This window comes from Lipophrys pholis (assembly GCF_963383615.2).
Source record: "Lipophrys pholis genome assembly, chromosome: 21".
Taxonomy (NCBI): Eukaryota; Metazoa; Chordata; class Actinopteri; order Blenniiformes; family Blenniidae; genus Lipophrys; species Lipophrys pholis.
The window spans coordinates 1,451,945-1,478,300 of record NC_137649.1 but is presented as its reverse complement, the minus strand read 5'-3'; the positions used below and the strand labels follow the sequence as shown (position 1 = coordinate 1,478,300).

At 46.4% G+C, this 26,356-nt stretch overlaps 1 protein-coding gene across 9 annotated transcripts in view; it reads left to right on the top strand.

Annotated features, from left to right (window-relative positions):
• fynb (FYN proto-oncogene, Src family tyrosine kinase b) overlaps positions 1–26,356 on the top strand; it is a 67,018-nt gene that overhangs the window by 33,214 nt on the left and 7,448 nt on the right. For 5 of the 9 annotated variants that reach the window (XM_080490571.1, XM_080490572.1, XM_080490576.1 and 2 more), the window contains exons 4-8: positions 5,912–6,008; positions 17,597–17,695; positions 18,554–18,657; positions 18,827–18,976; positions 24,907–25,062. In XM_080490571.1, the coding sequence (XP_080346697.1) occupies positions 5,912–6,008; positions 17,597–17,695; positions 18,554–18,657; positions 18,827–18,976; positions 24,907–25,062 (606 nt within the window). Of the gene's footprint in view, positions 1–5,911; positions 6,009–17,596; positions 17,696–18,553; positions 18,658–18,826; positions 18,977–24,508; positions 24,674–24,906; positions 25,063–26,356 lie in introns of all 9 variants that reach the window. The other 4 variants (XM_080490575.1, XM_080490569.1, XM_080490577.1 and 1 more) reach the window with 3 other exon arrangements.

Here is a 26,356-nt window from a genome sequence, read left to right as displayed (position 1 = left end):
CCAAATAGTCCCGATTCACAACATTGGTGACAGATTAGTGAGAGAAAGTGACGATGTGCAGCAAGCTACACTGCAGAACAATACTGGTGACGGTGCGTAATGACTTGTGATGATCCGCCGCCGTGTTCTTGCTATCCGTTGTGACGCATGGTAACAGATCACGACTGTGCATGACGGCGCCTGACGCCTCTGCCCTGCTCATGATTTAGATCACAATCGTGACCCGCGGTCAGGAATTGAGATTTGTGCATTTCGTGACTTGTCACTGTGTGTAAAGGCACCTTAACACCGGCCCCCAGCGTGGAGACCACCAGGAGCGCTTCAGTCCTGCTTGTAGAAGGTTTTGGTCCGAACGCTTCCAGAGACCCAGCAGGTTCGACACCCGACGTCTCTGAATCACACATCCTCCCGCTTTCTCACATAAACGCATCGCTTCTGGCCGGTCATCCACACGTCACGGCGTTTCAGGAGCCCGAAAGCAGGTTTCTTTAATCACGGGTTCCAGAGTGTGGAAATTCTAAAAGTCCAGCTCGGCTTTGAGGTGTGGACGGGCAGAGACTCACATCTGTGGAAAACGACGATGTCATCAACCCCCTCTCCCCCCCGCCACGACCGTCTTTGTGATCCTTGATATCACTTAATATACATCAATGGCGGACTACGTTCTCTAGGTGGCGCTGCAGGAGTATTCTCTTCTTCTTCGTGGTCTCCGTGTCTTCTTTTGCGTTTTTGGTGTATTCGTGAGTCATGGCGCCCCTAAAGGCCTGACGTGTGGACAGAATTATTTTATAAGAACGCCGGGGAGTAAGATCCAGTGCGTACGCTGCCGGTTCCCGCTCCTGGACTGTGATATCCAATCAGGCAGGATTAATAGATGGTTTTTTTTCTGAAGAAAAATTGAAAAGAAAGTGCTTGTTTACATTATTTTAGCCTTTTTATTCTGATACTTTGAGCGTCAGCCTTCTTTACAATCCAACTTTTGAAGAGCCATAGAGTGTGCAGGAGTGAATTGAAGCCGGTGGAGTTGGTTTATAAATGATGTTACCAGGTTTATTCCAGCACATTTCACAAAGTGGAAAGGCACCAGATGAAATGTGGAGAAGGTCCATGTTGATTGGACCCTGGAGCAGAGGCTGATGTTCGTAGCATAAACAGCAGCTGTTCCGCTAAATGCTGCTTTTCTTTAGATGTTAGAATATGCAGCTTGTTGTGTTGCTCACTCACAAAGATAACCTGAATGTTAATGAGAATTCTTGTTGAATAAAGACAAATCCAAGCACCAGTGAACACACTTTGTGTGTTTGCTTATTCTTTCTCCCGATCAGCTCTGAGTTTTCATTTAGAAGAATGATCCATAAATATCCAAATGTTTCCCTCATTTCAGTGAAGAGGTGAAAATAGAATTTTGAAGAGAAATGAAAAATGAGAGTAATTTGAACAATATGCTGTTTTTAAAGCTCTTTCCTCTTGGAGCCTCAGCATGCTTGTTTCTACTGTTTGACTGGCAGTGTGGCTTTGCTGCTCGTGCTGCTTCATGGACAGATGATATTCTGGTGCACTGCTCATGAAGTGTTCCATCACAGACGTCTTCTTATGCAAACCCACACCCTCAACAGACTCCCTGTTACATCCCAAAACCCTGAAATAGTGCTGATCCACCTCTCGCTCCTGGCTGGGCGACCCGGAGCGACCCTGTCAGGAACGTCCGGCTGGCTTTAGCGCAGGGCTTTGTGCGGCAGCCTCATTGTTTGGGTGGAGAATATCCACACTCAGGATATCCTTTATGCTGGACTGAGGCTCGGCTGCTGTGGACAGGAACTCAGCGTTTCCACCCAATTTAGCAGGAGACCGCTCCCACAAAATCTGGATTATTTTCTGTCTAGTATAATCTAAATCCACACTGTGGCAGAGGTGTAGAGGAGGCTTAGCTTTTTAATTTTCTCCCAGTAGGAGAAATTTGGTGGTAAGCTGCCCTTTCATTTAAAGCCCAACGCAGCTGCCCAGCTTGTTTACTAACAGCCCCAATCAGCCCCTTCAGCCACAGCGCTGGAGAAGCCAGCCTGCAGCCGGCATCACACTGCTTCATAGATATCAGTTAATCTTTGACGGATGTAATGTCCCCAAATTTAAAATCGCAGCCAGTCCCGTGACCTTCCGCTAGTAATGGCGTGATTCCCCATCAGACAAAGCCTGAGGAAAATCAATAAGCCAGTTTACACCTCACTGACTCCTCTGCTGACTTAATGGAACATTTGAACATAGCAAAGCAGTTGGTACGCGTTTAAGGTCCTGTTGATTCAAAACACAAACTTTGAGACGTTAACAGTCACATTGTGTTTTCTACACTAATGTGTGAGACTTAGTTCCTCCAAGTAAATCAGGTGATCCTCCGTGCTTCATATTCATGAAGGCAAACACGTTTTATAGATGGTTTGTCTTATTTTGTGTCTGTCAGATTTGATCTTATCCTTTAGTAGGTCAGCTGTAGATTGTACCATTTGTATGAGCACAAATGTTTAGCAGATCAGGCTTTGTGTCTCAGGAGTTATTATCTTTTATTTTTTTATTAGGGACCGAGCAGGATAGGTGTAGCACCCTATTGGAACTGCTGTGCCTTTACATAGATTAACCCGGGTCATAGATCAGGGTTCTTTAAAGTTCAAAATTCAAAAAGTAGTTTCATACATGAGATGACATAATAGCAGCAACTTCTGTTGTTACTCATCCCCAAATCATTGGACTCAATTAGATATTCTCAAGATTTATTTAGAAGAAACAATGTAAAAATGTTTACTGCTGGTTGATCCAGTAAACCCCCCCTGACCTCTCCATGTGGGGAGTTACTGGTGTTACGGTCTCCGGACCTTAGTAGATATGTCCTGTGTGTGCTGTGCTGTGTCAGTATGGGAGTTGTTCGGCCAGCACTTGTCAGTCAGTTAGGTGTGTATCTAATTGTCTGCTCTTCTGGAGGGAATCCCCAGCAGACCACGCCTCCAGCCCTCCTCTACTGCTGCTCAGTGTTCCCCTGCTTGCTGGTTGGCCGGCCCCCTCGCTGTCATCATTGCTTCCGGCCAATCACTGCTTCACCGGCCCCTCGTCTCAACCCTTTAAAAGCTGGCCACAGTCAAGAGCGAGGGCGGCTGTGATTTAACCTGAGCAGTCCGTGGGCGTTTTCACCTGTTTCATTGTCGTGTGGTCTTTGGGAATCTGTGGGCTTTAGGATTCAGCTTGGTCACACACTCGTGAGATAGTTTGAGCAGCTCTCTGGCCTTATGGGCGGCGGTTTGACTGTGGTTTTGTTTGCCAGGTAAGTCAGAGTCGACAGGCAGGTTTGTTTTAGTTTTGTTCTTTTGAGTGGCCTTCCACCACCTTTAACTAGTTAGTTGGGAGGTTTATTGTGTTGGTGACAGGGCAGAGTTTTGTTTTAATTGTTTTATGGTTTGCCATCACCCTTCCCTTAAATTATTATCCTTATTATTATTACCCTGTAATTTATCACCGAGGCTCCCCTTCGTGAAGCCCGGTTTCTTTGTAGTCTTGGAGCCTGCCAGCGTGTTTTTCTGTTCTGTGCCGCTTTTTGACAAAAGCGTGGATTATATTGTTTCATTATTTTGTGTATAAATAAACAGCAGCTTGCCTTATTCACTTTACGTTCTTTGTTTTGTTTTATGTTGCTTCCCTTACCCCTAGACATACACTGGGTTGTAACATATGGGTCAAATGCTCTTGTCTTGACTTTTAGTCTGATCTGATGTGATGAGTCTCATTAGGCTGAAATAGCCCAAAGCATCACTGATCAGGCCGCTCCGTGGAGAATGTCTATCACTGTCAGTCCTCACAGTTCAGGTGCTGGATTTGCTTCCAGTAAGCAGAAAGACGAGCTATTAATGTCTGTGTCTTTGCAGATCCTCACAGGGATGCAGAACCCTGATGTTAGAACCCTAAAGATCCCCTCAGGCACAGCTGAGTGTTTATCCTCCAGCAGTGGTCATGGGCTGAGGAATTCATTCCCAGATTGTGTTTCTGAAAGTTGTGAGTTCTGAGGCTTAGAAAACATGTCAACCAAGCAACTTCCTGAAAATCAGTACTTCCTCACAATTTACCACGTGTTCTTTGGCAAGTACCAAATGTATGTATTGTTATATATACTGTATGTATTTTTTTTAATCTATCAGTGCCTTTGAAAACCTTCAGGACAATACAGAATGAACAATCAGGTAAAGTGCAGTTAAATCGCATTAAAAAAGAAATATTCAGACATTTGCAATAGACAGACATTGTTATCATGTGTCATCCGCATGCCAGTGAAATTGGTTATAATAAGAAAAATATGGCCATGGTGGAGGAGATAGATGATGAAGAGGATGGGGCCTAGGACTGCACCCTGGGGGACACCAGAGGAGAGGGGAAATGGCTGGGATCAGAAAGCTTGTAATTGAACAAACTGAGTGTGACCAGAGAGACGTGTGTTTGATAGTCCAATGGTTGCCAATCTGTGGTGGAGGGGGAGATGGTGTGAAATGCTGCACTCAGATGGAGGAGGAGGAGGAGGAGGAGGAGGAGGAGGAGGAGGAGGAGGAGGAGGACGTTTAATAGTCCAGTCGGCTGCAACCAGAAGGACCAAAAGATTGAAGTTGTTCATAGCAGCTGTTGGAGAGCGGACAGTAAATATGGGATGCTACATTTCCTTCCTGAATCTGGTGAGAAATATTAGATTACAAATGAGATGAAGATTATTGTAGTTGTTGGGCTCTGAGCTGGGTTTCTTTAGAATTGGTGTTGTAGCTGCAGTTTTAAGAGATGGAAGAACAAAACTCGGGGTGAGGGAGGAACAGATTATGGCTATCAGAGGTGAGAGGGAGGAAACACATGACTTCATTAAGCCTTAGTCAAGTCATGTGTTTCATGTGTTGGTAGTGGGTCAAGCTGGCAGGTTGATGATTTGGATGAGGTCAGAACTGTTGGCAACAGAAGAGAGGTGGAAACTTGTTAGTGTGAGGGTGTGAGGGTGGAGAGAAATGGGGGAAGGAGAGCTGCAGGAAGATCTGGTCTATTTTTGAGTAAAAAATCTCCTAAGTGAGTTGTTGTTGGGAGAAACGAGTCTGGGGGTTGCAGGGTGTTGGTGACCAGTGAGAATCAGGCCTGAGTGCTCCGGTGGCCATTTCTGACTGTGAGAAGATCTTTGTATAGCAGAATGTGTCTGTGGTGCATTTCTTTATGACTTGTGAGAACAGTTTTCTTGAAGTGACTTTGCAGCTGGTGTCCTTTGACCTTGAGCAGGCGTAGATGAGGTGAAAACCAGGAAGCAAGAGGAGTGAAAGAGACAGTTCTGGCTTTTAGACCAACGTGTGAGTCCAGCGGATTGTAAAGACTATTGTTGTAGTGAGAAAACAGTTGATCAGTGGAAGAAGAGTTTGATGGAGAGATTGTCACAGCCTGATTTTTATACTGTTTTATGGTTTTGATATCGTGATATGTGATAACTTGTAGTGTTTTACTTCTGGATAGTGTGAGTCAGGTTGAATGAAATTAAAATGTGGTTGTAAATGAGCAGCTCAGTAGCCGAGCAAGTTAATGCAGAAATTCTTCATTGTAAAAAAAGAATGATGGGGCCAAGCATTGAATTTGATTATTGCAGTGAAAGTGTGAATCTGAAATGTAGATTTGTTCAGATCAGTTCACACCGAAGAAGGACAATCATTGTTATCTGTACAGCAATATTAGTTTTGATAAAACACATGGGAGGACATGGTTGTTAAACAGATTTAACATGTCGGATGTACAGTCACATCAAGAGGTCCTTTTTATACATCGTGCTGCAGCTCTCTTCAGTTCAGTGGCTGATGTTCCGATTGATTTTCTCCTGCTGATCTCGTCTGTGCTGACACTGTGTTTCTCTGCCTTTCTGCAGGAGTCACTCTCTTTGTGGCACTTTATGACTACGAGGCCCGGACAGAGGACGACCTCAGCTTCAGGAAAGGAGAACGCTTCCAGATTATCAACAGCACGTAAGTTTATCCGTCCGTCCATCCATCCATCCATCCATCCATCCATCCATCCATCCATCCATCCATCCATCCATCCATCCATCCATCCATCCATCTTCTATACTGCTTCATCATGGTCACCAATCAACCTTACATACATGTTTTTGGACTGTGGGAGGAAACCAAGGCACCTGGATGGAACTCACGCACACACAGGGAGAACATGCTATCCACTGTGCGGCCCACTACCTAACAAAAAGTTCCACAGAGAAGTCCTGGGTGTTGGTGGTGCTGGTTTCATAGGTTCATCATCTGAGGATTCATCAGCGTATTCATAGTCGAAATCCCTTCAACATTCCATTCATAGTAAATCTGCAGGGGCTCAAAAAATCCCATTGAATCTCACTGACGGTGAACGGTGGGACACTGTGTCAGGAGAACGTGTATCTTCTGTATGTGGAGGATGAATGGTAAATGCATTTCACTACAGTGTTTTCATGTAGTGCTTTTCAACTGCTTGACAGTCTCAAACGCTTTACATCCTTCACCCATTCACACCTAATCCATTACGCCTAATCCAGAGTGATGCCATCTTCAGAGTAACATCCACAGTCCAAATTGAGCTTCTCAGAAAGATTTCCATCAGAGTCAATATCCTGTTGTAACTCATAGGATTTATAATCATAAGATTCAAAAATCTTCAAGTCTGTAAGATCTTCTATTTTTCTAGTATTTTCTTTTCATGACTCATTTTTAAAATGCAAAGTGCACCCAGGCCCAGCTCTGTGGCGTGGTCCCACCACAGACAGTACAGTTAAAAAGTAGGCGGGGTTGTGAACCAGGCGGGGATGTGTCGGGAGAAGAACGTCAAAGCGGCCGGCAGCTCCGCGGCCGTCCGATTAGAACCTTGAGCCTCCTTTCTCCACGACACCGCTTAAATTTCTCCTTGTGAACCTCAGCGTCCTGCTGAATGTCCTCCTGTTACTGAGAGGAGCGTCTGCACCTCGATGGAAGGCCGCGGTGCTGTGGAGCGCCGACATTTCAATAAACCAGTTAACAAAACAACCAGTGAGCACAAAGCAGCAGATGTAAACAACAAAGGGAGGGTTTATGGCCGATGAAATATTTAAATATTGCAGGCTTGTCCAGAGTGACAATGGTCACTGACCAATCAGCAGACGGCTGAGTTGTCGGTCCTCCTCACAGACCCTTCCTCACTGCTCTGTACCTCAACGGAGGGGTGACGAAAAATGTAAGCTGTGGTTATGGTTTGTTCCGTACCATCCACAACTTTTGTCAGTGGGACCGCATGAAGACCCGTCCTGCCCTGTTCCATCCTGGAACAAACAGCGCGGTGGGACCGCGGCTTCTCTATGTTCATGTCTGCTTTCAGTTTGTTACGGTGTGAACACCTTGTACTTAGATTTTAACTGTTTTCTCAATGGTCATGTTCGTATTATGAATATATGAATATACATTAAACTACACTCCCAGGATTCCCTCTGACTCTGGGCCAGAACCATCTGCTCGTCCGTCTTATTCACCAGCAAGCATCAGGAGTCACGGCTTAAAACTCTTCTCCCCCAGTTGCCATTGTCTCTGTTGTTGCAACGCATCTCTCTTTTTGCGATGCTTCGTTCCCCATCTGCGTCCCCTCTGGTGGAGCTTTTGCAGTCTTGCCGGCAGGCCTGAGGGCGATCAGCTGCTCCCTTGTGTCCGCCGGCAGGCCATCCATCAAATCGTAGGAGAGCAGTAAGTATCCACTCGTTGTTGGCTAAACTCCAGATCGTGTCACATCTGGAGCTCATCATGAAGGACATCCAGGTACAACCTGCGTTCACCAGCACTTATGATTTGAAGTTGCATTATGACTTAAGAGAGTTACAGGCATATTTAAGTTTAAAGTGGGTGCAGCCAGTAAGCATCATGACTGGCTGCAGACTTCCTTCAAGACTCCCCTCTAAGCTTGGAGCGGAAGTTAAGAGTTCCGCCCTCTGGGATGCTGGCTTCTCTTTTGCAGAAGCACGTTTGCTTCCTGCCTTAGCGTTGTAGATGGTTTTCATTTGGAGCGATCCTCTCCTGCCTCCCTGTTTGTTCGAGTACCTGCAGCAGTGCAGTGACATTTGAGGAGGCAGGCAGAGACTGCTGGGACGTATGCTCTGACCCTGTTCTCCTTGATATTCCTCAGTAATCAGGCTACAGGGTGAATGTGCAGAGCAGCTCTGCAAACTGACTGTGAATGGATGAATTCAGAGCACCTGTGTGTCACTGTCAACACACTGCCGAGCCGCGAAATCCTGTGAAAACACCCAAAAACACAACCAGCAAAATTTGGAACGATCGCTTCAGTTGCAGAAAGCTTGCTGTTTTGGTGCTCAAGCCACCCTGATGACACCCTGATGACACCCTGGTGACACCCTCTTGACACCCTGGTGACACCCTCTTGACACCCTGGTGCCACCCTGTTGACACCATGGTGACACCCTGATGCCACCCTATTGACACCCTGATGACACCTTGGTGACACCCTGGTGCCACCCTGTTGACACCCTGATGACACCTTGGTGACACCCTGATGACACCTTGGTGACACCCTGGTGCCACCCTGTTGACACCCTGATGACACCTTGGTGACACCCTGGTGCCACCCTGTTGACACCCTGATGACACCTTGGTGACACCCTGGTGCCACCCTATTGACACCCTGATGACACCTTGGTGACACCCTGGTGCCACCCTGTTGACACCCTGATGACACCTTTGTTGACACCCTGGTGCCACCCTGATGACACCCTGGTGCCACCCTGATGACACCTTGGTGACACCCTGGTGCCACCCTGATGACACCATGGTGCCACCCTGATACAGACCTATTGTCACACAACATGCTAACGCAGTAGTTTCCTGGGGCCTCGTTCATAAAGTTTGCTTACTGGCAAGACAGGTCCTGGAAGATGCGTACGCCACTTCCCACACAAAGTTTGTGATCTATAAAAATAAACTTTGTGGGAGAATGTGTGTACCGGTACGCAAACTTAGAACCTTGAGCAGCACATTTTGAAAACAACATAACCTGGTGGTGCTGATTGTGAGGTGGAGAACTGAAGCCAGATTCATCTCATACATTTATTATCTTCAAATATCAGACTTATTGATCCATGTGATCATAAACAGCCAAGCTGTAGAGTTCTAGATGTTTCTTTAGTGGAACGTTACTGCTGAATCAGGAGAACCATTTTCATATGTCAAACTTTCATCTTCAAATGATCCAGAGGACAGAACTGATTGATTATCAATGATCCAGAGGATAGAACTGATTGATTATCAATTGTGACAAAGTGAGTAAAGCTCACTTTGGATGTTCCGGTGTTCTGCCAAAAACTGATTCCGTCCTCAGGAGGACACTGACTGTCTGTCTCCAGTCTCTGTGGACGTCCTGACTGTCTGTCTCCAGTCTCTGTGGACGTCCTGACTGACTGTCTCCAGTCTCTGGGGATGTCTGTTCTGTTCCAGCTGATTTTATTGGGATTTACAGCTAAAGGGTACTAATATACTGAACTGTACCTACATGGTAACAAAGTGAGTCTCTGGGAAAGTCTCATGCAAAAAAAAAAAACTGCATTTGAGATGATTTACCAACGTTTACATGTAAAATAAAGAAATTATAGATTATTAACATACATACGTGATACAGTTTAGTATATTTTTACGTTCTGGCTGTAAATCCTGATAAAGCCGCTCGCAGTACGGTCATGCACTCTGGACACTCTGCTGCTGCAGACAGACGACCTCCTCCACCCTCCTCCTCCACCTCTAGTGACTGAGGATAAAACACAAAGTCCACTGAGACTTTTCACCGTCCCTGTTCAAATATATAATTTATACATTTAATAAACAGATCAAACTGAACTTAATCAGTCTGCTGTGTCTCCACCAGAATGTCTCCTTCCCCTCCGACACTCTGACACACGGTGGAGTCACTACCATGAGGCTGTTTTGGTGTCCAGCAGTGGGCTGGGGTGATCCCCCATGATATTACTCTCCTCCATGATGTTACTCTCCTCCATGATGTTACTCTCCCCCATGATGTTACTCTCCTCCATGATGTCAGTCTCCTCCATGATGTCACTCTCCTCCATGATGTCAGTCTCCTCCATGATGTCACTCTCCTCCATGATGTTACTCTCCTCCATGATGTCAGTCTCCTCCATGATGTCAGTCTCCTCCATGATGTTACTCTCCTCCATGATGTTACTCTCCTCCATGATGTCACTGTCCTCCATGATGTTACTCTCCTCCATGATGTCAGTCTCCTCCATGATGTTACTCTCCTCCATGATGTCACTGTCCTCCATGATGTTACTCTCCTCCATGATGTCAGTCTCCTCCATGATGTTACTCTCCTCCATGATGTCAGTCTCCTCCATGATGTTACTCTCCTCCATGATGTCAGTCTCCTCCATGATGTTACTCTCCTCCATGATGTCAGTCTCCTCCATGATGTTACTCTCCTCCATGATGTCAGTCTCCTCCATGATGTTACTCTCCTCCATGATGTCAGTCTCCTCCATGATGTTACTCTCCTCCATGATGTCAGTCTCCTCCATGATGTTACTCTCCTCCATGATGTCACTGTCCTCCATGATGTTACTCTCCTCCATGATGTCAGTCTCCTCCATGATGTCAGTCTCCTCCATGATGTCAGTCTCCTCCATGATGTTACTCTCCTCCATGATGTCACTGTCCTCCATGATGTCAGTCTCCCCTATGATGTCACTCTCCTCCATGATGTCACTGTCCTCCATGATATCAGTCTCCCCTATGATGTCACTCTCCCCTATGATGTCACTCTCCTCCAGGATGTCACTCTCTCCTATGATGTCACTCCTCTATGATGTCACTGTCCCCATGATGTCACTCTCCCCATGATGTCACTCTCCCCCATGATGTCACTTTCCTCCATGATGTCACTCTCCTCCATGATGTCACTGTCTCTATGATGTCACTCTCCTCCATGATGTCACTCTCTTCCATGATGTCACTGTCTCTATGATGTCACTCTCCTCCATGATGTCACTCTCCTCTGGCCCCCATGATGTCACTCTCCTCCATGATGTCACTCTCTTCCATGATGTCACTGTTTCTATGATGTCACTCTCCTCTGGCCTCCTTGATGTCACTCTCCCCCATGATGTCACTCTCCTCTGGCCTCCATGATGTCACTCTCCCCCATGATGTCACTCTCCTCTGGCCTCCATGATGTCACCCTCTTCCATGATGTCACTCTCCTTCATGCTGCCACTCTCCTCCATGGTGTCACTCTGCTCTGGCCTCCACCCTCAGATCAGACTCTTCTCCTCCACCTCTACAGTTGCTGATCTCTCTCAGACTCTCTCACTATTTCCATCAGTGACGACGAGCTGCTGATCGCTTGTTTTTTCTTTTATTAGTGATTCCACTACTGTGACACCAGATAAGATCATCTCCTGACCTCCACCATCTCTTGACCTCCATCATCTCCTGACCTCCACATCCTCCATCACTATTTCTCTCTCTGTAAAATTCCTTTTCTTCATCTTTTCTTCCAGGATTTAGCCTCAAATGCCGGCGATCAACAGGCTGAATAAGATGTAAAAATATTGATGAGGAACTTTGTATTGACCATTTATGGTAGAAAGTGGGCGTGTTGAGGGCGGGGCCTGAACTGTCTACCTTCCAGGTGGACTGTTGAGGGCGGGGCCTGAACTGTCTACCTTCCAGGTGGGTTAGGGTTCTATAAAAGGAAGGTTTTATCTAGAGAATCATGTTCCTGTCTAGATAGAGCTGCTCAGGCTGGTTTAATCCAATAACAGTTGTAAAGTATTTGGATCAGTGTGATAACTGCAAATAATATATGTAGCACGAACAAGGGTATTGTATGTTTCCCCCCCCAGTCTTCTCTCTTCTCTTCTCTCTTTGAGCGTCCCCCCCCCCCCCCCCCCCCCCCCCCCCGTCCAGCAGCCATACCAACTCCTAATAAAGCAGCAGCAGGAGGAGACTCCAGGTCTCTTCCTGTACAAGAGCAAAACTGTTCTGACTCCAGAAGGTTCTAGATCACATCATATTGTTTGGTCAAGCTGCCCAACAGGACAAGGGGAAGAAAAAAAAATTTATTGATAAATTGACAAAAATAAAAAAAATATGTGTATATATATATATATGTATATATAAGGAAGGTGCATGCAGATGTGTGTTCGCACGATTTTATTGATCCAAATGTTTGGGGGCGCACGCCATTTTCAGCTTTTGCGTGCACGTACATCTTTAGTTGGAATCCTACGCTAGGTGTTATAGATGAGGCCCCAGTTCTGCTCTGGGTTCTAGAAAGTGAAAAATATGTATCATTATTACATTTCAATATCAATATCATTTTGACTTTCTTTGGCAAACGGTGAATCTAGGAGCTACTCTTGTGACATGTGCTTAGCAGCCAACAAAGTCTGATAACTCAGCAACTTAACTCGACCAAAGACTACGAGACGATGGCAAAGAAGATGGCAGAGGATATGGAGGAAGTGAAAAAGTCACCAAACTTCCTGACAGGAGAATTGAGTGCTGTGGTTCAACAAAAAGACCTGTTGAAGATGATTGAGGAAATGTGGCAACTGAGAGGAGCTCTAAGGATCAGAGGATTGAAGAACTACAAAACAGAGTGGTTGATCTCGAGCAATATACAAGGATGGATGACTTGGTGATGCCCGGCCTGATGACAACCCACTGCACCTATGGCAGGACTGCAGCAGGGGACAAGCAGGGCGAAGACACATCAACTTCTTTTACAGTGAAGACATCCCACTGGACAGACACATATCAGCCTGTCACACCACCCCTCAGAAACAGAGCAACATCCCAAAGATCCTTCTAGGATTCACTAAGCACAAACACAACCTGGAGCTACTCAAGGTAAGAAAGGAGCTCAGGGGAACAGGCGTCTATAGAAATGAACACCTCACAAGAAAAGATGTGGCAATAGCAAGACAGGCAAGGCTATTGAAGAAACATTCAGGATACAAGGAACTGTAAGGTAATGATTAAACTTAACGGAACACCAGAGCAAGCAAAAGTAACGTCAATAAGAGAAATGAAAGACTTGGAACAATTTTAATAAAATTACTACTCGATCTCGTAAAAATTAGTCATGAAAAGAAAATACTAGAAAAATAGAAGATCTTACAGACTTGAAGACTTGATTCTTCTGATAATAAACCCTGAGTTACAACAGGACATTGACCCTGATGGATTTCTTTCTGAGAAGCTCAATTTGGACTGTGGAACTGTGGATGTTACTCTGAAGATGGTATCACAGGAACAGAGGAACATTTTACTACGATCCGTTTCATTATCAGGAGCCTCTTCAAGAACTTTGATAAAATCAATGATCACTTATGACAATTTAATTTTAAATTTTGTGTGGGAGACTTGGCTGGGTATCTTTAAATTTCTGGGTTTAGTTAAGTTAAAATTGCTGGAAATTCTGTTTGGTGCTGTGAACAGGAGCCTTCCCATGAGCATCCAATCCTTCAAATTAAGAAGAGGACATTCTAATTTAAGAGGTTTGCTTCGGTTTGAAATAATAATAAGAACCAACATCAAACAAAGGTGTGTTTCAGCTGTTGGGGTGAAATTATAGAACGATCTTAGTGATCAGTTTAAGTTAATCCATTCTCTGTTAAATTCTAAAAATCTCTAAAATGTGATATGATTAATACATGTCAGTTATGTGAATAGTTAGTGCAGCACAGTTCCTTCATTGAAGAAGCCTTTCCAGAAGGTTCTAGAGGAATGTGAGCTTAGTGGCAAAAGTCTGTTTGATTACTGTTGAGTTGATGTGACGTCCAGGGTGGAGTCAGAAATACAAACCTTGCTTCTGCCCAAACCTTGATTGGTTGTGAGAATTGTGTTCCTGAAGGGAAAATGTAATTGTTGAATTTAAACAACCAAAATAAAACTTCATTTCAGTTCAGAATAGTGAAGCGTTCATCTGGTAATGTGAGTAATGCAGGTTTATCTGTTTATCAGTTTACATGACAACGAAAATGACCACAACACTTTGGTGTGTTTTGGGTTTCCACTTACACGACAGCAGTGCTCAGAACCACTGCAACCATCATTCTTCAGATGGGCTCCCGAAGTGGACCCTTCTTTGGTTGCACAGTAGGAGTGGCCTCTGTGATGCTTCCTCCTCAGCACAAACACACTTTCTCTCTCCAAGTGAGTGCAGATGTAATGTAAGGCGTCTCCTGGAGAATCTCTTCATGCTGTGCTTTGCACAAGAGCGCAAGGTCACACTTCCTCCTCACCGCACCCACTTAGCATCCTGTCACATCACATTCCTCCACGCACCTCGGTGGTCCCCGCTGGGCCCCTGCCAGACATTACAGTGCAAACTCCACCGCCTGCTCTTCCTCCTTGCTCCTCCTCATCAGCAGGAGCCACACTGCTTATCTTCTCCATTTCCCACCACCCTGCATCCACCCTGCATCCACCCTGCATCCACCCTGCATCCACCTGGCCTCACAGCTGCAGCCTCGCTCATCAGCACCAGGCTTCTCTCAGCTGTCCACACTGTCCCTCGCTGGACAAAGGTGTTAAAAGAAGAACTTACAGACTGACCGATCGTTCCCAAGCTGAACTGACATGTACGCTGTTTTCCCTTTTTCTTCCCGAGAGCTTCCTCCAGGAAACCGTCCTGAATGTTTACAAGGTGTTTTCTTAAGGTCTTTAAGGTTTTTGTTTATTTCCTATTTTCCTTTCCTGTTCATTATTTGATTTCATCTGAGAAACATTTCTAAATTCTTCATGCAGCCAAAAGTATGTTTCTCCTTCGAAGCAGAACAAGACATCCATCCATCTCCTCCCTCTTATCCTTTTCCTGGTGGTGGTGGTGTCAGTCTGAGCACCGTCACCCAGATCACATTGACCCATTAAGAACAATCCTGCAGGTGGCGAGCCCACAGGAAGGTGGAGAGCCCACAGGAAGGTGGAGAGCCCACAGGAAGGAGGAGAGCCCACAGGAAGGTGGAGAGCCCACAGGAAGGAGGAGAGCCCACAGGAAGGTGGAGAGCCCACAGGAAGGAGGAGAGCCCACAGGAAGCAGAACAAGACAATCATTCCATATTAATCTTCTTGGAGCCTCCAAAACCTCTGTGCCCTTTGTCCTGGTGTTTGGAGATCTTCCAGCAGCTGCTTCACCCATCTCCTAGCAGCTGCTTCACCCATCTCCTAGCAGCTGCTTCACCCATCTCCTAGCAGCTGCTTCACCCATCTCCTGCACCTCTCTCTCTCTGTGCTTTATCCTCTGAACCCTGACTGATGAACTCCTCATGGTACACAATCATCACATGGCCTGTGCAGTGTTCAGAGGTGTCTGATCGGTCTTCTGTTGGATCGTGGTGGAAAGCAGCTGTGGAGCTGAGTGTTGCTAATCTTCTTTGGCCAGAGCTTGAGGAGCAGCTTACACATGTGGAAGCCTTCCAACTTTTTTTATGTTCAACTGTGAGTTTTCAAATCTCTGCTCTGGAAAGTAGAAAAGCTATAATGTTGTAGTTTAGTCATTCCTCCATACGAGCAAGACAAACGGAGCTCATTCCACTCTGCCTCAGTCTGATCTTAGTTGTTACAGCAAGTTAGATTTTAGATTATAAGGAAACAACATCTTTACAGTCTGGGACGTCGTCCTCAGACACCCCCACCCCCTCACCCCCGCCCCAAATGCATCCTTAGCCTCTCTGACACACATTCCCAGAGCCTGCTGTGTGTCGGGGAAGTAACACAGACGGCGGTTCAACAGAACAAGGCAGAACGCCAACACCTGTAATTGTACATTCCTGTGTATTCTTCTGTTACCGCCCCCAGCTGTCGCTGACTCAGCAGGATACTTGGTGACAGAAGACGGCAGTACATTGGCATCCCTTAATTAAACAACAGTTCTATCCATTCTGCTTCTTTTCTGCAATGTGCATGACAAATTATCAACTTTACTGATCTGCACAGTCATAAACATGTAGATATCCACTAATGTAATTAAGTGAGACCATTATATCACCGGATATGCTCCCTGTGGCCTGAGCAAGACCCTCGGCCCGAGTGCTGCCTGGTGTGGCTGGTGCCGATGGGTCAGTTCGAAAAACACATTTCCCCTCTGGACTGATAAGGGACTACTAAATTAAAGCGGCAAGCAGCATTGAACAGGTCCTCGCATCCTCGCAGGTCAGCGATTGGAAGTGTGTCTAACGAACTAACGAAAATAGAATCGCTATCAAAAGCTGCTTTAGCCTTTAGTCAAATATAGAAGGAAATGACCATATGAACCCTCTGACCGGTGGGAATCCCTTCTCCACTGTACGTAATGTGACTTCTCCTGGTTTGGTAGAGAGCACATGAAATCCACGGCCTTCTTCGGATCATCAAAGCATTTAGGACCCCCTGGAGTGGATTTTTAATTTGGCAGGATACTGAAGAGTAAACAGAGCACTCTTTAAAATCCTCCCGCTTGGCCTGGGTGCTGCTGGAGAAATCATAACGGGTGTCCCATTCAGCTGGAGCTCGCCTTTCTGCTGTGAAGTACGTAGGATCTTATCTTTGTTCCCCGAGTGCCGGAACCTTGTGATGATGATGCCAGGACACTTTGGGTTTTGCTCTCAGGGTGATAGACGTGGGCCCAGCCTGTGACAGGGTTCAGTATCCCAGCCTCCAGGGCGGGTCCAGCATCTCTGAGATGGTATTCTCCATCAAGGTGACCTGAAGGATCCTGATGAAGTGCAGGTTATTACACCTGCTTGTGTCTTCCATGTGATCCAGTCTCTCACAGAGAGCCTCCAGTTCACCGAGGTAGCAGGAAGCTCATTCTCCCATCAATGAGACAATCCTCAAAATAAGAGCTGATGTTTTACTAAGCAAAACCCTCAGCGATGCCCTCGGCTACCACACCTGAAGGGCTTTCTGCTCGTCTCCATCTGGAGCTGACGGAGCAGGGAGCATGCCGTACCTGCTACTGTCCGAATTTGATGGCTCTTTTCAAGTTTTATTCACCGTTTTCCTTTTTCAAACTGATAAGAGCAAAAATCAACTTGATTGCCTTGTTGAATAGTAAGTTTAGGATCGTTCATGGTGCCACTGTGAGCATTTCTCCCATCAAGCAGCCATTCCTGACTCCTGACACGTCTTGGTTCTCTTCTTGGTTACTATTCATTTCAAAGACACTTGCTCTTCCTGATTGCAACACACACATTCAGATGTTTTTTTGTTCTCAAAGCTGTGAAACTAATTCCACTTTAGGGTCATCGAGGAAGAGGAATAGAACCTCTGAAAAACAGGAAACACAACAAATTACAGCTTGAGCAGTTAATTTTCATTTCATTGTTAAGAATGTAATTTTACACAGGCGGAATAAGAAAGCCACACACACTAATGATGGTGCTGAGCTCACACACTCTGGACAGTGTGCAGGGTGAACCAGCTCAGCCACTCTCCACGGCCACACACTGCCCCCTGCTGGCAGCTGGTGTGAACGTGCTGAATGAGAAACAGTGGAACACTGATGTTCTTCTCTGTGTTTCTGTTTCCCTCAGTGAAGGCGACTGGTGGGACGCTCGATCACTCACCACCGGGGGCAGCGGATACATCCCCAGTAACTACGTGGCCCCAGTGGACTCCATCCAAGCCGAAGAGTAAGAGAGTGTGTGTGTGTGTGTGTGTGTGTGTGTGTGTGTGTGTGTGTGTGTGTGTGTGTGTGTGTGTGTGTGTGTGTGTGTGTGTGTGTGTGTGTGTGTGTGTGTGTGTGTGTGTGTGTGTGTGTGTGTGTGTGTGTGTGTGTGCAGAACTAGAAGCGGAGACTTTCTGCTGTTCTAGTTGGAGGTTAAAAGAAAGAAAGAAAAGGAATGAACAGAACCTGCAGAGGGTAACAGACACAGACAGCCAGTAACATGTAATCGTGAAACTTCCCTGTTGTGGTCTTCATTGCGCTTGTGTTACAGGCTTTTAATTTGAAACCTGGTCTTTACTTGCTCCTCTGATGGTTGTTCACTGAAGCTTATTTTCTAATTCTAATTTGTGTCATAAACACAATACATTAATTTGAAGAAATATCTGCCCTTGAATGAAATCATTCATAGTTCACATCCTGGTCTGTGGCGCCCCCCAGAGGCGGCTGCCCCACAGTCTGACACCACTGGACTGGTGAGAAATGGTGAGACTGGACAGAGCCGGGTAGTTTTATCCGGGATTGTTTGGTTGAGATGCTGTGTCTCTAGCCTGAGTGGGGAAATAAGCTGTGAATGAAACCAGGGATGAGATTTCCTCCTCCTGATCAGAGTTTCTGATCTGGACCATGACAGAGGACTGGCTCGTCTGGGACTGACTCTGTTCTGCCCCTGCTGCACTGTCAACTTATGTTTCACCTCTATGCTTCTCTTGCAGCGGCACTGAAAAGCATGTAGTTCCTGTGTGTGTGTTTTCAGGGTGCAGATGTATTCAGGATGAGTGAAGGTGCAGTCTGACCTCACGAGCTCAGCCTCCTGTTTCCACAGTTGGTACTTTGGTAAACTGGGCCGGAAGGATGCAGAGCGGCAGCTGCTGTCCACTGGAAACCCTCGGGGCACCTACCTGATCCGGGAGAGCGAAACTACAAAGGGTAAACACACACACACACACACACACACACACACACACACACACACACACACACACACACACACACACACTATCCAGAGGGTGTTGTTACATCCCTCTCTGCTCCGGGTGTCGAGGATTGTTGTGCAGTGTTGAGTCTCTCGGTGACTCCAGCCTCGTCCGTGTCCCAGGAGCCTTCTCGCTGTCCATACGGGACTGGGACGATGTGAAAGGAGACCATGTCAAGCACTATAAGATCCGTAAGCTGGACAGTGGAGGATACTACATCACCACCAGGGCCCAGTTTGACACCCTGCAGCAGCTGGTGCAGCACTACTCAGGTACCACACACCCGCCGTGTGTGTGTGTGTGTGTGTGTGTGTGTGTGTGTGTGTGTGTGTGTGTGTGTGTGTGTGTGTGTGTGTGTGTGTGTGTGTGTGTGTGTGTGTGTGTGTGTGTGTGTGTGTGTGTGTGTGTGTGTGTGTGTGTGTGTGTGTGTGTGTGTGTGTGTGTGTGTGTGTGTGCGTGTGTGTGAGAGACTTTAGGCCTGAAGACGACAGACTCTTTACTGGATGTTCAGTGTCTGATATTAAAAGTGAATTGAAGTAATCAGCCGTACCTTGGCTGTTTGATTGTTTTCTACCTCAGTCGATCTAAACTTGCTCCTCAGTCAGCGGACCCTCTCTGACCTCTGATCTCTGACCTCTGATCTCTGATCTCTGACCTCTGATCTCTGACCTCTGACCTCCAAAACGTCACACTGAAGTTTTCAATATGTTCAACCTGCATTACCAGACATGAGCACTAAGTGAAATTTTAAAATGTGTCTATCTGTTATTACATTATTGCTGTGACTAAATATCACAATGAAGTTACAGTAGTTTTTGTGTCATTAAATATTTGTGTGGTCATTTTATCTTCTTAATGATCTAGATTTGTAAATAACATTCTGGAGATTTTAATAATAATTTTATGTTTTTTAACTACACCATTGTTTTTCCTGATGCAGTCTTGCTTGGTTGATCATATTTCTTCGAAGAATTGAACGTATTGTAAATAATGTAGGATGTAATCTGTGAGACATGTTGCCCTGGTGCATTCTGGGAATTATTAGGGTCTTCAGATGGCTTTAGATTCTAACCTGGTTTGTTTTGTGTTCTGCAGGTAAATTTAAAGAGTCCTGTGATGTGTTTGGTTCAGATGACGGTGCGGAATTTAACTGTTTGTTTGGATTCAGGAGGAACTCGACGTTGTGGAAGATATGAAAGAAAATATTTTCAACTTGGATGAGAGCAGGGAAAGTTCTACATTAGACAAATTCAATTTCAATTTCTATTTATGTATTCATCAGGGACAGTGCAATATACATAGAAACAATCTGATGTGTTGCACATAGAGTATTTAGCTCGACACTAATTAGCAACTCTCGTCCCTGGAAGAGCTTTTCAGAGGGTAAAAGAGGAAACTACAGTACATTCAACACCAAGATACATCAGACAAGCAGAAATACACAGAGTAAATATCTGATTCACAATTACATGTTATCATAAAACACATTCCCTCCCTCTCTCCTTCCTTCCTTCCCTCATTCACTCCGTCTCTACAGTAAAACACATTCCCCCTCTCCCTCTCTCCCTCATTCACTCCTTCTCTACAGTAAAACACATTCCCCCTCTCCCTCTCTCCCTCATTCACTCCTTCTCTACAGTAAAACACATTCCCTCCATCCCTCTCTCCCTCATTACAGTAAAACACATTCCCTCCCTCCCTCCCTCCCTCATTCACTCCTTCTCTACAGTAAAACACATTCCCCCTCTCCCTCTCTCCCTCATTCACTCCTTAACTACAATAAAACACATTCCCTCCATCCCTCTCTCCCTCATTCACTCCTTCTCTACAGTAAAACACATTCCCTCCCTCCCTCCCTCCCTCATTACAGTAAAACACATTCCCTCCCTCCCTCCCTCCCTCATTACAGTAAAACACATTCCCCCTCTCCCTCTCTCCCTCATTCACTCCTTCTCTACAGTAAAACACATTCCCTCCATCCCTCTCACCCTCATTCACTCCTTAACTACAATAAAACACATTCCCTCCCTCCCTCCCTCCCTCATTACAGTAAAACACATTCCCTCCCTCCCTCCCTCCCTCATTCACTCCTTCTCTACAGTAAAACACATTCCCTCCCTCCCTCCTTACCTTACTACAGTAAAACACAGACCCTGTAGACATAAAAGCATTTCAGAAGTGGGTACATTCTTGTCTTGTTTTCAGCCCGTTTTTAACCTTTGAGGTGAATATTTTATATTATTTATAATATATTAATTTCTTATTTCTTTACTAAATGGAATCATGAGCATTGTCATGTGGAATTGTGACATTAAGTCATTCAATAAGTGCAAACTGGTTTCTCAGTTGGTCTGTTGAAACATCACAGGTTTAGAAATGTGGACTTTTATCTTTGTAATCTGATGAAGCTGAGACACTGAGTGGAGGTAACAACGATGTAAATACTGCCAGAGTGTAGAACTCCGTCTCCATCTGCCTGGGAACAGGATGTTTGTCCTCTAAGTTGGCTCTTTGACATATTGATCTTTAAGGCCTAAAGTCAACAACATGCGTTCTGTGTGTGTGTGTGTGTGTGTGTGTGTGTGTGTGTATGTGTACATTAACCTTCTCCATTTTCTCAGCCCTCCAGAAGACGTGTGGAGCCGCGACAGCTTTGATATATAACCTTTCCCCTTTTCAGGGTTTTTGCTTCCACAGTGCTTTCTGCTTTCTGCTGAGCTGGATGTTTTATCCTTCAGACAAATTCTGTGTGTGGACTGTTGGACTGTTGGACTGTTGGACTGTGTGGACTGTGTGGACTGTTGGACTGTGTGGACTGTTGGACTGTGTGGACTGTTGGACTGTTGGACTGTGTGGACTGTTGGACTGTGTGGACTGTTGGACTGTGTGGACTGTTGGACTGTTGGACTGTGTGGACTGTTGGACTGTGTGAACTGTTGGACTGTTGGACTGTGTGGACTGTTGGACTGTGTGGACTGTTGGACTGTTGGACTGTGTGGACTGTTGGACTGTGTGGACTGTATGGACTGTTGGACTGTGTGGACTGTTGGACTGTGTGGACTGTTGGACTGTTGGACTGTGTCCTCCACTCAGCTCAGCTGCAGATGTTCAACACGTTGGTATCCAGGCAGTGATAAAGTATTTTTCAACTTGGTTTGACTCTTAATAATAATCTAATATCTGAGCAGCTCTAAGCTCTGATGTTCATCCATCAGTGATCATTCCTCCACCTTTGACCCCACTCAATGCCTACAGTATCAGTACGAGGCAGTCGGATGTGTCTGAGGTAGATAAGCTCAGAGGTATTCTTCCTATGGTGAAGCCATGAGTGTCCCTTTATGTCCTGTCTCAGGTTCACTTCAGTGTCAAGCACCAATCCAAGAGCGTTTCTATTCAGTGTCTGCTTCTGACCAAACTTAACCCTTTATTGTCCTCAGCCAAAAGAATTGGCATCAAGAATGTTTCACCTCTATAAAGAGTCCTTCTTAACGTCTTTACCCATAAGGTCATATCATGGACTTATTTATGCTGCTGCTTTCCAAAGTTAAAGACCTTCAGATTAAATTGCTCACATTAGATTCTCAGTTACAGAAAAGAGAAGAAATAACAAAGTCACTGACTCACTCTTAGAATATTCTAAGTAAAACAACATTTAGTAGATAGTCGTCCTCTGAAACAAGCTTTCACTGGGGGTCCTCAGTGCCCCCCATCGGTCCAGACTGATGCCTCCATCCCCTGATGACCCCCCCCCATCGGTCCAGACTGATGCCTCCATCCCCTGATGACCCCCCCCCATTGGTCCAGACTGATGCCTCCATCCCCTGATGACCCCCCCCCCATCGGTCCAGACTGATGCCTCCATCCCCTGATGACCCCCCCCCATTGGTCCAGACTGATGCCTCCATCCCCTGATGACCCCCCCCATCGGTCCAGACTGATCCCCTGATGACCCCCCCATCGGTCCAGACTGATCCCCTGATGACCCCCCCCATCGGTCCAGACTGATCCCCTGATGACCCCCCCCCCCCCATCGGTCCAGACTGATCCCCTGATGACCCCCCCCCCCCCCCCATCGGTCCAGACTGATCCCCTGATGACCCCCCCCATCGGTCCAGACTGATCCCCTGATGACCCGCTCCACAGACCACCAGCTTTTATGAGCGCAGCAGAGCTGTAGTGACGGCTGAGGCAGGAATGAACGGCGATGGCCGGGACGCAGCCTTTATCTCGTCTTTACTGCACCATGCAAACAGTCTTATCACAGGCGGCGTGGACGACAGGAGGAGGAGGGCGGTCGTAATCCACTGCTTCAGTCCATCACAAGCAAACATGAGCACTTCCTCTGGAGTGTTGATATCACGACGTGGACAGCGCCGCTTCATCCGCTAAAGTGACGGCAAACGGGGCCGATCGAAGGGGAGACAGCTGGAGTGTGACTGAACAAACAGGGCTGAGCGCGGTGGATGTACTTTCCCTGATGGATGCAGCGATCCCCTCATAGAACTCACTGCCATCATCATAAAGAGTTTGTAAGTTATAGGTGTCATTAGCCAAAGTGCATCCACTGGCTCTGCTGGCAGGCTCATTGTTTTAACCTTCAGCTCAGCACAGAAACAGTTGTAACGTTTATCAATGAGAAAACTGCAGAGCTCCATCTTTTACTTTATATCTTGTACTCACAGTAAGTGTGGCTGCGTGAAAAGAACCAGGCGTGATTCAGACGCTGAGTTTTAAAAAGGACTCGATGTCTCACCAGCTGTGAGACGGAGACAACATGAGGTCTGAACAGAGGGAGAAGCTTCCTGTTACAGGTCTGTCTGATCGGGTCCACTCAGAAAGAACCAGAGTTCTACTTCATGTCCATCAGAGTCCACATCCACACTGGTTCTGACCCGGTCTCCACAGCTGAGTCAGATCCTGCTCACTGGGCATGTCTGGTACGTAACGCCACCACGTGACCACGCTTCACGATGCGGTTTAGAGAAAACGGTGTCAGTCAGAGCTGGACTGCAGGATTCAGAAGAACAGAACTGTCTTTTCCTGGTCAGACTCTGAACAAGCAGAACATTTCTTTGCGTTTTACTTTTTCAAATAAACAACCAGCAAAGAAGTCATCGTCAGTACTTCCTGCTGAAGCTGGGTGAGGATCATGTGATCACATCACAAACCTCACAGCGCAATATCAGGAAAATGAGTCAAAGAAAAACAACGTTAATAGGTAAGGGCAGGAGGTTTTTATAACCTCCTGCCCTAACCAGCATTCAACATGTTCTAGTTGAATGCTGAATCCCTTAATAATTACCTTAGATTTAGTAGAAATAATATTTTCCGTTGAGATGCCTGAGTAATTAAAAGAATAACTCTTCTGGTGGCCGTTCAGGCTTTTAATTCCAAATCTCTTTATATAATCTGCTGCTGGCATATATGTAATACATTTTTTGTCAAGATTTTTCTTTTTTTTATTAAAACAAAAAAACCATCCTGCTGGGAAGTCTCCTCCACCTGACAGTTTTTCCAGATTCTTAATGTTGCAGAGGCTCTCTGGCGCCCCCCAGAGGAGGCCTGAACCACATACAACCACTGAGTTAGTTCCACAGACAAGCAAGCAGTAGGTCACATTTGTAAATGTTGAAATGTCTCAGTGCGCCATGTTTCTGTGAGCTGAGTGGTGGGTTCGGTGGAGACGAAGGATCAGAGAGAATGTCAGACTGTTGGCCGCTGTCCTCTGGCCTGGCATCGAACCGTGCTCCTCTTGCTGTGCTAACTGTCCGTGCCTCTCTGTGTTTGTGTGTTGGCGTGCTCAGACCGCGCTGCCGGCCTGTGCTGCCGCTTGGTGGTTCCCTGCCATAAAGGGATGCCCCGCCTCGCCGACCTGTCCGTCAAAACCAAGGATGTGTGGGAGATCCCGCGGGAGTCGCTGCAGCTCATCAAGCGTCTGGGGAACGGACAGTTCGGGGAGGTCTGGATGGGTACGGACCCGTCGAGGCCGAGGCGGCGCGTCGAAGGGGAGACCGCACACACTGCCAAACACGGGGCAGGGTCAAGCCAGTATATATCATGATTCTCAGGTGGAGGATGGTTGCCATGACAACAGTGATGTGCAGAACAGAGTGTGTCTCCGGTGGTCTCCTTCCACGCGCCCCTCGCTGCATGCTGCCCCTCCTGGTAGTTAACCCTGTTTGCCCCCCCTCCCCCCCTTTAGAGTGCTCGGATGGTTTGTGCTTTCATTTAACCGGCGTCTGTGTGAACCACATCCCCGACACTGTGGGCTTGAGTCATGATTCCTGGGAGATCAGCAGGAACACTCTCGAGCTAGAAGTCAAGCTGGGGACGGGATGTTTCGCTGACGTCTTCTCCGGTAAGAGAACCTGAGGAAAAGCAGCTTGGTGCTAAAACTGGAGTGGGGGGGGTGGGGGGGGGGGGGGGGTTGATCCTCCCCCAGCATTCATAAATGTGCCTACAAACAATTGTCAGATTTGTTTCAGGTGAAAGCAAAAGGTTTCTTGTCACTCTTCTTCCATTCTACAGAAGCTTTTAATGCATAATCCATGTAATCCACCGAGTTTTCTGCCTCTTTATTTCTAGCATACAACTCAAAACTTTAACCCACAGCGGGTGATACAGTGAGTGATACAGTGAGTGATACAGTCGGTGATACAGTCAGTGATAGTGGGTGATACAATGAGTGATACAGTGGGTGATACAGTGAGTGATACAGTGAGTGATACAGTCGGTGATACAGTCAGTGATAGTGGGTGATACAATGAGTGATACAGTGGGTGATACAGTCGGTGATACAGTCAGTGATAGTGGGTGATACAGTCGGTGATACAGTCAGTGATAGTGGGTGATACAATGAGTGATACAGTCGGTGTTACAGTGGGTGAACCAGTCAGTGATAGTGGGTGATACAATGAGTGATACAGTGGGTGATACAGTCAGTGATAGTGGGTGATACAGTGAGTGATACAGTCGGTGATACAGTGGGTGATACAGTCGGTGATACAGTCAGTGATACAGCCGGTGATACAGTGGGTGATACAGTCGGTGTTACAGTGGGTGATACAGTCGGTGATACAGTCGGTGATACAGTCAGTGATACAGCCAGTGATACAGTGGGTGATAGTCGGTGTTACAGTGGGTGATCCAGTGAGTGATACAGTGGGTGATACAGTGAGTGATACAGTCGGTGTTACAGTGGGTGATACAGTCGGTGTTACAGTGGGTGATACAGTCGGTGATACAGTGGGTGAGACAGTCGGTGAACCAGTCAGTGATACAGTGAGTGATACAGTCGGTGATACAGTCGGTGATACAGTCAGTGATAGTGGGTGATACAGTGAGTGATACAGTCGGTGATACAGTGGGTGATACAGTCGGTGATACAGTCAGTGATACAGCCGGTGATACAGTGGGTGATACAGTCGGTGTTACAGTGGGTGATACAGTGAGTGATACAGTCGGTGATACAGTGAGTGATACAGTCGGTGATACAGTGGGTGATACAGTCGGTGAACCAGTCAGTGATACAGTGGGTGATACAGTCTGTGATACAGTCGGTGATACAGTGGGTGAGACAGTCGGTGATACAGTGGGTGAGACAGTCAGTGAACCAGTCAGTGATACAGTGGGTGATACAGTCTGTGATACAG